This window comes from Hippopotamus amphibius, chromosome 1 (assembly GCF_030028045.1).
Source record: "Hippopotamus amphibius kiboko isolate mHipAmp2 chromosome 1, mHipAmp2.hap2, whole genome shotgun sequence".
Taxonomy (NCBI): Eukaryota; Metazoa; Chordata; class Mammalia; order Artiodactyla; family Hippopotamidae; genus Hippopotamus; species Hippopotamus amphibius.
Window position 1 is genome coordinate 14,935,603 of NC_080186.1, and position 16,466 is coordinate 14,952,068.

The 16,466-nt window shown below is 52.9% G+C and overlaps 1 protein-coding gene across 1 annotated transcript; it reads left to right on the plus strand.

Annotated features, from left to right (window-relative positions):
• Positions 1-4,381: 4,381 nt before the first annotated feature.
• Positions 4,382-15,996, plus strand: HTR6 (5-hydroxytryptamine receptor 6). Its single transcript, XM_057698184.1, has 3 exons — positions 4,382-5,095; positions 15,194-15,352; positions 15,547-15,996. The coding sequence occupies exons 1-3, from the start codon at positions 4,382-4,384 to the stop codon at positions 15,994-15,996; spliced, it is 1,323 nt and encodes a 440-aa protein (XP_057554167.1).
• Positions 15,997-16,466: the final 470 nt, after the last annotated feature.

Consider the following 16,466-nt stretch of genomic DNA (forward strand, 5'->3'; position numbering starts at 1 on the left):
GGGAAGAGCCAGAGAGACTAGAGAGACATAGCCTGTTGTGCCAGCTTGCTGATGGGAGTGAGGTGTGGATTAGTGATCGCCATTTTTTCTCTTCTCCAACCTCAAACTGAACCACAAGGCAACCCAGAAGAAAATTTGGATGTGCCCCATCCACCATTCGCCCCCAACCCCGCAAGGGTAGAGGAACTGAACTTCTTTACAAGAGATGAACATTGACGCAGCACTGTCTACACTGGCCCCTCTCCGGATGGGCCGGTGATTAGTACTGGCTTCCCCTGCGTGTTTGCCTATATAGAGCCAATAAGTCCCATCTAGTTTTCCTCCGCTGCTCTGAGCTTCTGGGAAAATCCGATCTGCCTGAGTTCAAATCCTGGCTGGGCTACTTCCTAGCTTCCTAATCCTGAGCAAGTCACTTAAGGTCTCTCAGGCTCAGTATTCCCATTAGCAAGTTGGGGAATAATGACCACACCACCTCATTCCCAGGGTTGTGGTGAGCTTTGCATGAAACGATGTACAGGTAGAGCTTGAAACAGTGCCTGGCATGTAGCAGGACCTCAGTGAATGTCAGCCATTATAATAATAATAATTGTTGAGAATAAATGATTGGTCCACAACTGCTGGTGGTTGGGCTGATAGTTTTGTTCACTCGTTCATTGAACATATATTTATGTGCTGAGGACAGAGCCTTGAACAAAACAGACAAATCCCTGCCCTCAGTTAGAGCAGCTCTGAGCAGGCCTCACAACCTTCCTGGACTTTGATTTCTCCATCTCTGTCATGAGGCACTCTCATGTACTGACTGGCATGGGGGTCTGGGACAGAGGACTTAAGACTCAGCTGTCCCATTGTGGCATAAACCTTCTCCTCTAGGGAGGGAGTACCCCGTGGCTAGAAGTAATCAAGAACATTCTGAGCATCCTTGAAGGTCCCTCTCTACCCTGAACTGTTAAGAACATCTAAGACTATATTATTCCATGGCTGAAATGACAGATTTAGGTGCACACAGAACTTCTGAAAAAGTCTTAAATTCAAGTAACTGGCCACAAGGTGGCACCACCACCCAAGTCCAGTCTTGAAAAATTACTTCTTGATTATAGCAAAGTACAGCTCATAATATAACAAGCATCTGTGAATCTATCACCCAGAATGAACAAATGCAAACGTTTTTTGGTCATGTTTTCTTTAGTTTTTTTTTTTTATTCGGCTGTGCCACAAGTCTTGCTGTGATCTTAGTTCCCCTACCAGGGATCAAACCCAGTGCCAGAAGTGAAAGCACCACGTCCTAACCACTGGACCACCAGGGAATTCCCTAGATTTTTAAAAATTATTCTGTTTTATATTATTTGATTTTATTATTGAAGTATAGTTGATTTACAATGTTGTGCCAATCTCTGCTGTCCAGCAAAATGACTCTACATATATACATTCTTTTTTAAAATATTCTTTTCCATTACGGTTTATCACAGGATATTGAATATAGTTCCCTGTGCTAGACAGTAGGACCTTTTGTTTATCCATTCTAAATGTGATAGTTTGCATTTACCAACGCTGAACACCCAGTCCATCCCTCTCCCTCCCCCTAGATTTTTTTTTTTTTTAATAAAGGAATCAAACTGAAAGAGCTAGAGGAGAGGGACTAATATTTTATTTCACTATATACTTTTCACAAAGCTAAAATTTATCAGGCACCTCCTCTGTGCAAAATGGTTTAAATGCTCATCCCATGTGTATCTCCACTACCCCAGTTTCATAGCAACAGAGAAACGAAGAGGCTTTGCCAAGGTCACAGAGCAAGTAGCAGAATTGGGACAATGAACACAGGTCACTGGGCTCCAAAGTGTGTTCTACACAGCACTTCTCAGCTTTGCTGTTGCTCACATCAAAAATCCCTGGGCTGAAGGGTTACCATGGAGCTGAATGCATACCCGTTGTACAGATGGGAACACTGAGGCCAGTAGCTAGCATTGACATAGTACTGTAAAGTTTACAGGTGACACCAACAACCCTGTGAGGTGGGGGCTGTATTTTTCTGCTAGTTATTGTAGAGGAGAAAACAGTGGCCCAAAGAGATGGAGTCGTTGGCTCTAAGTCCACAGAGCTGTTTAGCTGCGGAGCTGGGATCCCAAGTCTGGTCTTTCTGACTCTCTGCCCAGTGCTTGGTCTTCTGTTCTTTGAGGCATGACAAAAATTGTCACGGTGGTGCAGGTGGTGTTGGGAGGGAGGACAGGCCTCCTCCTGTTGCATAGACCCATCTGTGGGCAGGGTTGGGACTCTGGGCGCTAAACAGTGGCTTGGGGTGCGGATGGGGGTGTGCAGGGTCTTGAAGTTTCTCTGCCTCGGATGCTGGACACACCCGAGTTTCAGTTCCACTTGATCACTTGCTGCTGGTGACATTTGGCCTCTCTGAGCTCCAGTTTAACAGCTACCTCTTAGCATTATTGTATTGGTAGGAATAATGTGATAAAGCCCCTGGAACACAGCAGGAACCTTAAACACGGGAGGTATTAGATTCTGGCTTCTGTGGAGGGAAAATGACCTTCTTCTACCCTAGATTCCCTTTATGTTCCTCCCCATTTCCTTTTTTTCTATAGCAATGATCACTCTACAACTACTTTAAATGTTTATTATACTTATGATTTTATGTCTCCTTCCAACAGACTGTAAACTCAATGAAGCTGGATCTTTGTTTTGGTTTCTATATTGGGCAGAACAGTACCTGACACCTAGTAGCTGCTCAATGTAAATGTTTGTTGAACCCACAGTATCAACCTGTGACGTGTCAGGTAGAGATTCTTAGTTCAGGTTGGGAGGTGGTGGATACACAGCAGCGCTGCACAGGGTGTGCCCCCCGCCGGCCCGGCCGCCACCTGCAGTGACTCCGCCCCACCTGGCCTGGGGATTCCCCAGTCTGTTCACACTCTTGGGTAGACTGGGAGTGCCAACAACTCGGGGTCTTCATCCTTTGTGCCTGGCGCTGTCGGGGGACAGGGGTGGTTTCTGCTCCGAAGGGCTGTGAGGAGGAGGTAGCCATCTGTTTAAACTAAAAGCTTGAAGAAAGTATTATACAGACTATTATATAGTATATAAAATACATACGTACGTGTGTAATATTGATATATGTGTACATATATGTCAGACGAACTGCCCAATATCCCAACGGGATCCCCCTGGTAGCAGGTGGGCAGCCCCGCGTGGGGGAGCAGTCCTGGATGAAGGCGGGCCACGGCCCCCTCCTCTGAGTTCCTCCTGCGCCACGTGTGGGTGGGGAGGGGCATGCGGGGGCGGGGGCGGGGGCGGGGGCGGGTAGAGGCTGCGAGATCTGGGAGGCGACCTGGCGCAGCTGGGCGCTCGGATCGTCCCTCCGCAGGCCCAGGGGTACAGGGACCCCGCCCGCCTGCGAGGCCGGGGCTCGGCTCTCCCCACCCAGCGCGGGGCGGGGCGCAGGCTCCGCGGCGCGGGGACCGCGCGCTCCTGGAAGCAGCCACCGCTCCCCCGTGCGCGCCGGCCCCTCGCGGTGTCTCCGGGTCCCTGGGCGCCTGGCCGGCCCGCGGCCGCTTCTTCCTCTCCCGGCCCCGCGGCTCCTGCCGCAGTCGCCGGCGGCGGAGCAGCGCTCAGCGCCCCAGGTACGGAGCGCGGGCGGGAGCGGGGCCGGCGACCCGCGGCCGGGTGGGGAGGGGGCGGAGGCGCGGCCGCTGCTCCGTCTCTCCCTGCGGGCCGGCCCGGCATCCTCCCGCTCGCTACGGGGACCGTGTCCGTCCGAGCCTGGGTGCCTCTGCGCTGGCTCTGAGACCTGACTTCCCCGCCGGAGGCTTTGCTCTGGCCCGTGGGCCCCCACCCTGCGACCCCCCAGCACCACGGCTCCCCACCTGGCGCCCCCCAACCCACTATGTCCACCTGCCGGTGGGGGCTTGCCACGGCCTGGACGGCGCCCATTCGTCCCCGGCTCCCAGTTCCCCGGGTCTCTGCCCTTGGCATCGTCCTCACCCCATCTTACCGCCCGCCCCTTCTAGGGGGATCTGCTCCCACCCGGCCTCACGCCCAGAGTCCCCGTCCGCATCCTCCTGACTTTGCGCCCGCTCCTTCCAGGGGACTCTGTTCAGCAGGTTCCCCCTCCCAAACTTCCTACCGGTTTGCTGCAGGTGTCCCTACATCACACCCGAGGACGCCCAAAGACCCCCTCTCCATCTTCCTCGGGGTGCTGCCCCTTGAGCCAAAGCTCCATCCCTAGCTTCCCACCTGCCACCCTGGGGGGGGAGGGGGTCTGTTCTCACCGACGACGCCCATCCAGCCTCCGCCCCTGCAGGTCCTTCACCCTGTCTTCCTACCTCGTGCTCCGGACCCCTCTCGGGCCTCACGTCCTCGCCCTCCACCCTCCCCCGCCATGGTCCCAGAGCAGGGGCCCGCCAACAACAGCACCCCGGACTGGGAATCAGGGCCACCGTCGGAACCGGGGGGCAGCGGCTGGGTGGCGGCGGCGCTGTGTGTGGTCATCGCGCTGACGGCGGCGGCCAACTCGCTGCTCATCGCGCTCATCTGCACGCAGCCCGCGCTGCGCAACACGTCCAACTTCTTCCTGGTGTCGCTCTTCACGTCGGACCTGATGGTGGGGCTGGTGGTGATGCCGCCGGCCATGCTGAACGCGCTGTACGGGCGCTGGGTGCTGGCGCGGGGCCTCTGCCTGCTCTGGACTGCCTTCGACGTGATGTGCTGCAGCGCCTCCATCCTTAACCTCTGCCTCATCAGCCTGGACCGCTACCTGCTCATCCTCTCGCCGCTGCGCTACAAGCTGCGCATGACGCCCCCGCGCGCCCTGGCGCTGGTCCTGAGCGCCTGGAGCCTGGCCGCGCTCGCCTCCTTCCTGCCCCTGCTGCTGGGCTGGCATGAGCTGGGCCGAGCGCGGGCACCCGCCCCCGGCCAGTGCCGCCTGCTGGCCAGCCTGCCCTTCGTCCTCGTGGCGTCGGGCCTCACCTTCTTCCTGCCCTCGGGCGCCATCTGCTTCACCTACTGCAGGATCCTGCTGGCCGCCCGCAAGCAGGCCGTGCAGGTGGCCTCTCTCACTACCGGCATGGCAGGCCAGGCCTTGGAGACGCTGCAGGTACCTGGGGCGCGCAGGGAGACCCGGGCTTGTGGGATGGAGAGGAACGAGCAGCTACTGGGTGCCCACTGGGCATCCACCACGTGATATGCAATTGCTGGCAACCTCCAAGTGGTCATTCCCAGTTCCCACCTTTCTTCTGAACTCCAGACTCAATGCCCAACCGTCCCCAGGACACTCCGGGATGTGGGGCAGACTTCTCAAAGGTAGCACGTGCAATAGGGAATTCAGGGGCTCCCAGCTCTGCGCACCTGCTCGTCCCCTTATCTTCCCCATCACGGAAAACGGCACCATCAGGGCATCACACGCCAGAAGCTTAGGAATAATTTCTCTCCCTCATGCTCACGGGATTCATTCACAGGGCCTGCTGGTGCTGCCCCTAAACATGTGTCACCTCCAGTGCCACGATCCCGATCCCACCAGTGCTTCTTACCTGGGAGCCTTTGCTAGTCTCCTGCTGGCTCCCCCTGCCTCCACTCCAGACCCATTCCTACCCATCTTCTGCACAAATGAAAAACAAAAAAGTGATCACATCACTCCCTTGCTTCAAACCCTTCAGCGGCTCCCCATTGCTCTCAAGATTAAAGAGGAGACCTGTGTCAGGATCTGGCCTTGGGACCCGGTCCTGCCAAGCTGTCCAGCTGCACCTCCTCTAGCAGCACAGCAGCCCTGTGGCCCTTCTGACGCTCATAGCACGGGCCACCCTTGCCTGCCTCTTCTTCGGCTCACAGGGCACCCCTTCCCAGAGGCCGTCCCTGACCACCCTGTCTGCCGACCTCCCTGCCCTCCCCACCCAGTTATTCTCGATCCCGACCCCCAGTTTATTTGTTGATTTGTTTGTTGTCTGTCTCCCCCACTGGAGTGTAAGCTCCCATGAGGGCTGGGTGTATCTGAGAGGGTTTTGATCCCGCTGCGCATAGTAGGTGCTCACTGATTACTTGTGAATGGGGTAGGTGCTCTCAGCTCAAGGCCTTGCAGTGTCTAGAGTGCACCAGGTCACATGGCACCCAAGTCCTATTGTCTACCCCAAGGGATGGGGGTTTAGACTGACCAGGCCTGAGCCCCAAAGAACTAGGCCACAGGCCCCCCGGAAGGTCCTGGCTGGGCTCTCCAGTGTCATCTTGGTATAGCCTCAGGTGGAGGAGGTGCCTGCAGGATGGGAGGTCTCTTTGGTGGGGGGGTCACTGGATAGATGGGGGCTGAGAGGCTAACGCCCTGGTCAGCAGCCCCCCAGATCAGCTTGCCTGTGTCACCCTAGCAGTGAGGCCCATCAAATAGGAGGATGGGGTCTTGGGTGGATAGGACATCCTGGCTGCAGCCCTGTTCTCTCCCCCATCTGTACTCACTGGAGAACCTCCTGGAGTCTCAGCAGGTGGTTGTGACCCTGACTCAGGTCTGCAGCTGTAGGACGACTGCCCTGGGCCATCCACGCTCTCTCCCTGGGTTCTTGTAAAGGAGCATTTCCCAAACTTCAGGCGCTTGGGAGCCGCCCTGTGATAACTGCCTCTCTACCCTCTCTATCCATGCTCACACACTCTTCAAGCCTCTGCAGCCATAGGTACTTAGCATTTTCTTGGAGTCATCTCACTTATCTTTCTACTTCCATAAATTTATTTAGAAAGGAAACTTATCTCTTCCAGAAATGGAAAATCAGTACCCTTACCATAAATAGGTGATCACAAATCAACCTTGGGGATGCTGCAGAAGCCCTGGCAGTGTTACTAAAGTCCAGCATGGATGGCTGGAAACGCTGAGCCGAGCCCGAGGGCTGCTTTCTCTTTGTTAGATATTGGAGGAATGTTAAAGACACAGTACCGACAGGACACTTTCTCTTGACATAACCAGAAGAGCTGGGAGGGAACTGTAAAGGTCTATGTTCCTGCTCTGTGACTCCATTATTTTACCATTTACCACCCAAGGGCATCTCCCCTTCTCACACTTTGGGTAACTCTGCCCTAGTGACTAAGGAGGTGAGAAGTTGTCTGGCCTTGGTCTGGATTCTCAGTTCCAGCGATGTCTGTGACACACAGATTTTCTTTCCACGAAGTTAACTGGCTGGCACCAGGATTGTCCCTGAGACTGTGGCCTCAGCACCTGGGGGACACCTGCTGAGTGAGTGCTCACTACCTGCCTGGCACTGAGCTAAGCGAATCCTCCGGACACCAAACGGGGCAAGTAATCATCATCTCTGTTCAACAGCTGGGGAAACTGAGGGCCAGCGAGGGGAGGTGACTTGCCCGAGGTTGCACAGCTAGTTGGTTAGTGAGGTTCTAGCTCAGATCTGGCTGATGCCAAAGCCTGGGTCTGAGTGTTGTGCTGCCTGTGGGTGGTGACATGCTCTTAAAACACTGACTCCAGGGACACCATCCTGTGTGAGACCCTCCACTCCACTGGCTGTGCCTTCTCAGTCTCCTCTGTTGGGTCCTCCTGCTCCACCACCATTGGAGGCATCCCCGGGCCTCAGTCCTCAAAACTCCTTGTTGTTTTTCCACATTCACTCTGTGAGCTTGTCTCGTCCCACATCCGGAAGTACCACCTACACACGGATGGCTTCCAGCCTGGGCCGCTTACTTACCACGCACCCGACAGAACTCCAGATTTTCCAGGCTCCAGACATAGTCACTCCCTTGTCTGCCTCCTATTGACTAATTGATATGAGTTGCTTAGGCCAGGGACCTTGGACGCAGCCTGGATGCCTCTCTTTTTCTCACACTGCACACCCAGTGTGCTTTCCGCTTTCAAAACATGTGCAGGCTCTGACCACTTCTCACGTCTCTGCTGCTGTCCCTGGCCCGCCCCGGGCTGAGCCCCTTCATCTGTTACCTGGGTTACTGCAGGGATCACCCACTGGTTCCGAGCCCGTTCTTGCTCCCTTTTGATCTTGCACAGCAGCCACAGTGATCCCTTTAAAATGCAGGTCCTGGGAATTCCCTGGTGGTCCAGTGGTTGGAACTCAGCGCTTTCACTGCTGTGGGCCTGGGTTGGATCCCTGGTCAGGGAACTAAGATCCCGCAAGCTGTGCTGCGTGGCACCCCGTCCCCCCAAATAAAAGCAAGTCCTATTATGTCATTCTCTGGCCTCCTTTCCTTCCACCACCTCACACACTCTTTCCATTTCAGCTGCACGGGCCCCCGTGTTGTTCCTTGAGCACATTCCTGCCTCCGGACCTTTGCACTTGCTGTTCCCGCTGCCTGGAGTGCCCTTTCCTCACATCTCCACACGGTTCTCCCCCTAACTTCCATCACTTTCTTCTGGCTTGGCTTGGCTATCTTCCCCAATCACTTGGTCAAGAATAGCAACAGCCACACTTGTCCAGATGCCCTTCAGTCCTAATTTCCTAAGTTATTCTGAGACATATTATATACTTTCCCATTTACTGTTTGAGCATTTATTTCCTCCTACTAGAATGTAATTTCTATGAGGGTGAGGACTTGTCTCAATTGCTATGTTCCCAGCACCTAAAATAGTGCCTGGCGTGTCATGAGTGTTCAGTGCAAGTGATGGAAGGAGTGAAATGAACACAGTGCTTCACAGAGCCAGGGATTCAACTCCAGCTCACATTTCTCCCTTTTCTCCCACTTTTAGAAGTAGTTCTTGTGGCTGGTGGATTCTGCGCTTCTTAATACATTGATTCACTTCCTTGGTACTGTGCTGAGTACTTCCCTTGTGCTGTGGGTGCAGGGATGAGTAGGTCTGAGAAGGTCCTGCCCTCTTGGAATCTACTTTCTAGTTGAAGAGAGATGATCACAAAGCCCTATCATGATGGGGGTTCTGGAGCCTATAAGAAGGGTGCCTCCTCTAGTAAACATTTAAAATCTATACTTACTCCCCGTGTATATGTTTGCAAACTGAAGCAAGGAAGTCACAAAACCAAAGGCTGGGAGGAGTCTTCATGGGTCATTTAGCTGGTAGAATGACCCACAGGCTCTCAAGCCAGAAATGCATTTGTGCAAATACCTCCCACTTTCTGGAAAGCCTGTTCTCTTTGTTTGAATGAAGCCGCGTCAGACTCTACCATTGCCCTTGCTTCCAAAACTACTCGGATCCTAAGCAAGCCTTGTGCAGGGCTGTTTTCCTTGTTGCCTGGAGAATTGCCTGCATTGGGGGAATCTGCTTTGGGATGCTTCTTCTACTCCAGCCTCCTGGGCTGTGACCTCCTTCCCCCACAGAGGCCAGCAATGTCCAGCCTGGGGGTGGAGGCATTCTCAATACCTGGACCTAAAGGAACTGATGAGAATGAAGAGAACTTGGGGGTGCAGTAGGCCCCTTTCTTCCTCTTCTCAGCCCCACTGAACTCTTAGCTCCTTCCCTGACCCAGCCTCTAGCTTCCCCACAGAGGAAAGGGAGCTGAGAACCAGTCTCTGAAGTCCTGGCTCTTTCGGGGTTTTGGACATGGAAGCTGAGCTGGCTGGAGCATGTTTCTCTGCCTGTATCTGCCACATCTGCCTATTGATGTGAATGGGCTTTTAAAAAGCCACTGATTGGCTTAGCAGTTTCAGCCAGGTCTTCCCAGTCCCAGGGGCAGTGAGAAAGGGGGTCCTGCTTAGAAGTCAGGCAGAGGATGTGGGCTGGGGATGGGGAGAGGGGCATAAGAGGTGGTGGTAAAGTCAGAGTGAGATGCTGCCAGTGCAGGAGTGTGTGTGTGTGTGTGTGTGTGTGTGTGTGTGTGTGAAAGGTGGGTGCTCGTGTGGGGATGGTACTCATCCTTGGGGGATTACAGAGGGGCCAGTGTGGATGCTCAGTCTGATGGAGAGCAGCAGCTGGAGGCCCAGCTGGGAGTTCCTGCGTTCCTAGTCTCTTTCTCTCTCTGGCAGGGTTCCTGTGTCTCTGTGGTCAAAACCCTTTCCCCATCATCTTCTCTCGGCCTCATCTTTCCCCCTTCTCCATCCCTCCTCCCTCCATCCCTTCTCACCCCTCTCTCTTCCTTCCTTCTGCACCCTGTATCTTCCTTCTCTCCCTCAATTTCTCCTCCTTGTCCTCCTCCCCCAGCTTTTTCACCCTCCATCACCCAGCTATGCATCATTCTGTCCTAGTGATCCATCTTCCCTTCCATCTCTGCTTCCTCCTCAGAGGAGGAGGCTGTGATCACAGAAATATCTCAGAGGGGGAGGAGGGGGCTGAGCGGGAGAGGCTGGCAGAGGAGCAGAACCGAGCATGACAGCCTTCGCCGCTGCTCAGAGACGGCCTGGTGCAGCTGGGGCAAGGGCACAGGAACTTGTGCGTCTGGCTGAGCTTGGGGTCAAATCCTGCCTCTTTACCATCGCAAGCGGATAACTTTGGATGAGTCGCTCACCTCCTTCTATTTCCCAGGGGTAATGCTATGTATCATTTGAGGCTGTTTGAAGAATCAATGAGATGATATATATAAACCCGGCGCATGGTAGGTGCTCAACAGATGTTAACTCCTATCCTTTCCTCTTGATGGTAAAATGTGTGATTCTGGGGAGCTCACCCTTTTGAGCCTTTCTAGAGGGAAAAATCACCCTCGCTGCCGTCAGTAGCCTCAACCATTAGGAAGGAGCTGAAACAATAAACAACAGCAAGTATCACTGACACTCACACGGTACTTACTATATGCCAGGCACTGTTCCAGTAACGTTCTATTCTCTTATTTGACCCTCACTGCAATCCTACAAGGTAGATGCCATTGTAATTGCCATTTTACAGATGAGAAAGCAGAGGCACAGAGAGGTAAAGTACCTTGCTTAAGGTCACTCAGCTAGTTAGGAACAGAGCCATGACTTAAACCAGGCAGTCTGGTCCAGGGTCTAATGTATTACCCTCACACTATGATTAGATGATCGTACGCATCTGAAATTACATGGGGGAATTTGTAAGTACACTTTAAAATGAAAATTCATCAATAGTGATAAAGTAAAAGACCCTCTGACCCCATCCAATCACCTCCCACTCCTAGGTTTCCCAATGTCCTGGTTCTTTTTCTGTGTGTTTTCATATTTGTTTGTGAACCTAAAGAAAATTAGTGCTTTGCTTTGTGTATTTTTTTAAACAAAGGGAATCATGCTGTATCTCTTGTTCGTACAACTTGCCATTATCACTTCATAATGTGTTGTGGAGATCTTTCCACTTGATTGATTCATTCTTTTAAATATCTGCATCATATTTTATAGTGGGAATGTCCTGGGGTTTACTGAACCATTCTCTTTTTGCTGGACTTTTGGGCTGTTTCTAATTGTCTCCTATCACGAATGGTGCTGTGGTACCCATCCTTGTCCAAGTCGAGTGTAGAGACACAGGCATGGGTTTTGATGGTCACAGGAACCTGTAAGCAGACTTGCCTCCTGGAAGGGCACTGCCAAATTGCCCTTCAGGAGCTGCCCTCTGACAGTGACAAATGCCACAGACATGCAAACAACAGAATGTGCCCTGGGGACATGAGTGGCTGCAGGGCAGAGAGAAGAGGGAAGGGTGAGGCTGGCATCAGCCGGACCCCAGGTGATTGCCATTGGCTTCTGCTCCATGAGGGCCTCTCAGGGACAGTGGTGGGGTTTTACTTGGAGGTGCCAGCCTCCAAAAGGAAAGCAGCATGGTGAAGTGGACAAGGTGCAGTTTCTGGAGCCAGAGATGACTTTGATTCCCTGACTCAACACTTGTCTGCTGTGTGACTCCTGGCAAGTTGTTTTGCCTCTCTGAACCTCATCTGCAAGGTGGGGATTATAATAGCTTCCTCTCCTAAAGACTGAAAGGCAAAATGGATATGAAGCGCTAATGCATAGTAAATGCTCAGTAAGTGGGGATAATCATTTGAGGTCACTGGTGCTTTGGTTTGAGGCTTTGTACTGGCGCTATGTGACCTTGGGAAGGTTCCCCCATCATCTCTGAGCCTCAATTCCTTCTCTCTTCCCTCTTGCTTGTGTTCTTGGGTCAACTCTTTGGGGAGAAGAGGAGAAAGAAAAATGCAGGTTTGTTCCCAGGAAGACTAGAGAGGGACTCTCAGATCACGGTTAACTCCTCTGGGGCCCCCTCCCCTAATGACTGCCCCAACATGTCTCCCCAAGTGCCTTGGTGCCCTAATGCCCTAGAGCTCTGGCACAACCACGGCTGTCTTTTGTCCTCTCCCCAGGTCTCCAGCGGCCGGGGGGTACCTGTGTGGCTGGGGCTTTCTGGAGACGGGGTCTCCCTCCTCCCAATATGTCTGTCCCCATTGATGGCAGCAATTCAAAGTCATGGTAGATCTTAGGAGATTCTTTTGGGGAAGCAGGAGCCTCTTCCTCCAGGTTGGAGAGGTGGGGCCACAGAAGCCATATAGAGTTCACTCTGGAGAAGGGAAAATGAGGAGAGAAAAGCAGATCCTTTTTTTTCCTTCCTTGCTACAGCATAGTGGGTCAGAGCATTTGTTCTGAAGTCTGTGCTGCTTTGGAAAGCCTGGGCTGCTGGCAGAAGAACAGGGCTCCCGAGGGTGCTAAAAACTCCCCCAGCCTCATACACATACTGCTGAATTGACATCAGAGTTGCTGTGTGTTTACACTTACTCTAAGTCGGGCACTGTGCATGCATTTATTATCTACAGCCTCACAGCTTAGTATTTTCTCCCATTTTACAGATGTGGAAACAGACTCTCTCAAGGTCACAGAGCGAGTAAGTGGTACAGGCATGATTTGAAGCCAGATCACTTGCCTTAAAAGAAGCTCTAGCCTCCACAAACTGCTGCCCCACCAAGACAGAGGGCAGAAGTCAAGGGCCTCTTTTAGGCTGCTCTCTGTGAATTTGTCCTTGATATTTGTCCAAGCAGATTTCACTTGGACAAACACATCGAAGGGTGGGAGTTACAGTGTGCCTGTCTCCCCTCTCCTGCCCACCGCCATTCCAGATCCTGTAGAAAGATATTGTAGCATGCAGCTGGGGCTTCAGCACCATGGACAGGAACCAAGCCTAGCTATCCTGGGAGGCGGGGAGAGAAAAAGGGCGGGGAGGGGAATGGGGTGGGGGTTTGGCTTTGGTGCTCGCTGGGCTGACACATCTTGGCTTTGTCTCCTCCACCCCCTTTCCATCTGCGAAGGTTGCTGGGAATCTGGTTCCTTTCCTGCCTCCTTCTCTTTCATCTTCCCATACCCAACCTATCTCTGGCTGCCTCGAGAGCTAAGCTGGGCTCTCGTGCAGTTTAGGAAATGTTGAGAGGAATCCCTGGCTTTCAAAGCCTAGGTATATTCCTAGGCAGCACACATACCTCTTCATAATTCAGTAAATTGTGCCTATCTCTGCATACCAGTATTCACTTTAAAATTGTCAATATAGGTGGGTCTTGTGTAAAGCTGATATACAAAAATCCAAATTGATTACAATATATGGTTTAGAGGAGGGCTTCACATTCCAACTTTTGTGTGTCCCTAGGGGTTTCATGAGTGGACTTCATAGTGGTCTCTGAACCTTCTGGACGTGTGGGAACTTTTTTTCTTCTGTGTATATGTCTATAAAATTTTATAAAATTTTTGTTTTCTGAGGAGTGGTTTTGTATATTTCATTAGAGTCTCAATGGGCTCACAAAGTTGAAAAAATTAAGAGAACCACTGGGCGGACTTCCCTGGTGGTGCAGTGGTTAAGAATTTGCCTGCCAATGCAGGGGACACAGGTTCAAGCCCTGGTTCGGGAAGATCCCACATGCTGCGGAGCAACTAAGCCCGTGCACCACCACTACTGAGCCTGTGCTCTAGAGCCTGTGAGCCACAACTGCTGAGCCCATGTGCCACAACTATTGAAGCCCGAGCGCCTAGAGCCCGTGTTCTGCAACAAGATAAGCCACTGCAAGGAGAAGCCTGTGCACCGCAATGAAGTGTAGCCCCCACTTGCTGCAACTAGAGAAAGCCCGCACACACAGCAACGAAGACCCAACGCAGCCAAAAAAATAATAAATAAAAGTTCAAAAAAAAGAGAGAGAGAACCACTGGGCTAATATGTCATCTGGATCAGAGAGCCTTCTTTTTTTTTAAGTCTTTATTGAATTTGTTACAATATTGCTTCTGTTTTATGTTTTGATTTTTTGGCCTCATCGCATATGGGATCTGAGCTCCCCAACCAGGGATTGAAACATCACCCCCTGCATTGGAAGGTGAAGTCTCAACCACTGGACCACCAAGGAAGTCCCCAGAGAGGATTTTAAATGTTTTGGGACTCCTGGTAGCCAGTTTGTAAAGTCACATTCTAACCCCTCATGCCGTGTCCCCCCGGAGCAGCTCCTTTTTCCTCCTCCTCTCCCCTAGTTACTGCTGAAGGAGTCCATGTCGGGGAATGGACAGGTCAGTCCACAGCGAAATCTGTGTTTAAAATGCCAAGGTCACTTGTATCCCTAGTAATTTATACAGATTTAATTGTACACCTTTGTTTTGGGCACATATTTTCAAAAATGCACTTTATTTTGTGGAGCATGAGAGTAGTGGTGTAGGCAAAACCATCACTCCAAAATATGAAGAGGATCCATAGGCAAAGAGATTGCCAAGCCCTGGACAGCAATTGACCTCTTTTGTCAAGTACTGTTCAATTGCAGCTAATTCTTATAGTGCCAAAGTGCAGTGCAGGACAACACTGCCCCAACACAAATCCAACAGTTCAGAAGACCCACACTCCTTGCAAAGGACAACATTCAACACTGGCGAACGCACATGACCATGAGCCCCAGCACCTAGGAAATCTCACTGTTCTTCCTAGAGCTCCTTGTGAATTGTCAGGTCAGGGTCATGGCTTGGTGCAAGACCAGGACCAAGGCTCAGTCTATTTCTGGGATCAGGGCTCAGTCTGAGGCTAAAGTTGGGCTCAGTCTGGTCCAGGGTTGAGGCTCAGTTTGAGACCTTGTTTATGTACGGCTCAATCTATGGAAGGAATGACGAGTTCAGAGCCATGAGCAGGGCTTAGTTTATTGCTGATGCCAGGGCTCAGTCTGAAGCCAAGGTCAAGGTTCAGTCTGGAGTCAGGGTCAGGCCTCAGTCTAGGTCTAGAGTTGGAACTCATTCAAAGGTCAGGGCTCAGTTTAATCCTGGTATTAGGGCTCAGTCTGGAATTAGGATTAAGGCTCAGTCTGTGGCTGGGAATAGGGTCAGACTGGAGTTCTTTCTTCACTGAACAATGTGGCCTTCCTTTCTGCAGGTGCCCAGGACCCCACACCCAGGGATGGAGTCAGCCGACAGCAGGCGTCTAGCCACCAAGCACAGCAGGAAGGCCTTAAAGGCCAGCCTGACACTGGGCATCCTACTGGGCATGTTCTTTGTGACCTGGCTGCCCTTCTTTGTGGCCAACATAGCCCAGGTAATGCCACTGCAGGGGCAGGTGGGTCCACGCCTTGCTGGGGAGGCCCTGAACCCCACTCCTGTCCAGACGTGGGGAGGGAGGGCGGGCTGCCTCTCATGGTGCATGTGTTTGTATGTCTGTCCCATCCATGCTGGGTGGGTTGGCCTGCGTCCCTACTCCAGGACCAGGCATGATGCACTCCATCCCTCCAGGCCGTGTGCGACTGCATCTCCCCAGGGCTCTTTGATGTCCTCACGTGGCTGGGTTACTGCAACAGCACCATGAACCCCATCATCTACCCACTCTTCATGCGGGACTTCAAGCGGGCCCTGAGCAGGCTCCTGCCGTGTCCCCGCTGCCCCCGGGAGCACCAGGCCAGCCTTGCCTCACCCTCCATGCGTACCTCTCACAGCGGCCCACGGCCGGGCCTGAGCCTGCAGCACGTGTTGCCTCTGCCCCTGCTGCCGAACTTGGACTCGGAGTCGGACTCAGGCTCCGGGGGCTCCTCAGGCCAGCAACTCACAGCCCAGCTACTGCTGCCTGGAGAGGCCACCCGGGACCCCCCACCACCTGCCAGGACCACTACCACAGTCAACTTCTTCAACATTGATCCCGCGGAGCCTGAGCTGCAGCCGCATCCACTTGGTACCCCCACGAACTGATGAGGGCTTGGAGAGCTGGACTGGATGGGGCCAAGTCCCTGAGGCCTTGGACCAGCTCTTGGCTAAAACCAGGAGGCTACAGGTCTCCTGGGAACCCTCTGAGCTCCAGTGGGCTGCACTGAGCCAGCTCCCCCTGCCCATTCCAGGCCTCCTACGTGGAGGGCCGGTCACTGGCTCAGTACAGCTTTCTCCAGGATGCCTCACTATTGAGTGTAACTCATGGATGTGTGTAGAGCAAGGTTGGAGGACTCCAGGGAGTGGGGTAAGGACCTCTTGGTCCAGATCAGGATGAAGACGATCCTCGCCTTTGTACATTCTAACAGACTGCATGGGAAGGATGCCTCTGTCTGCAGGGGTGGCTTAGTACTGGGCCAAATCCCTTGCTCCTCACAGTGCAGTCAATGGGCCATCAGCATCAGCTCTTGGGAGTCTGTTAAAAATGCATGCGTCTGCCCACTCCAGACCTGCTG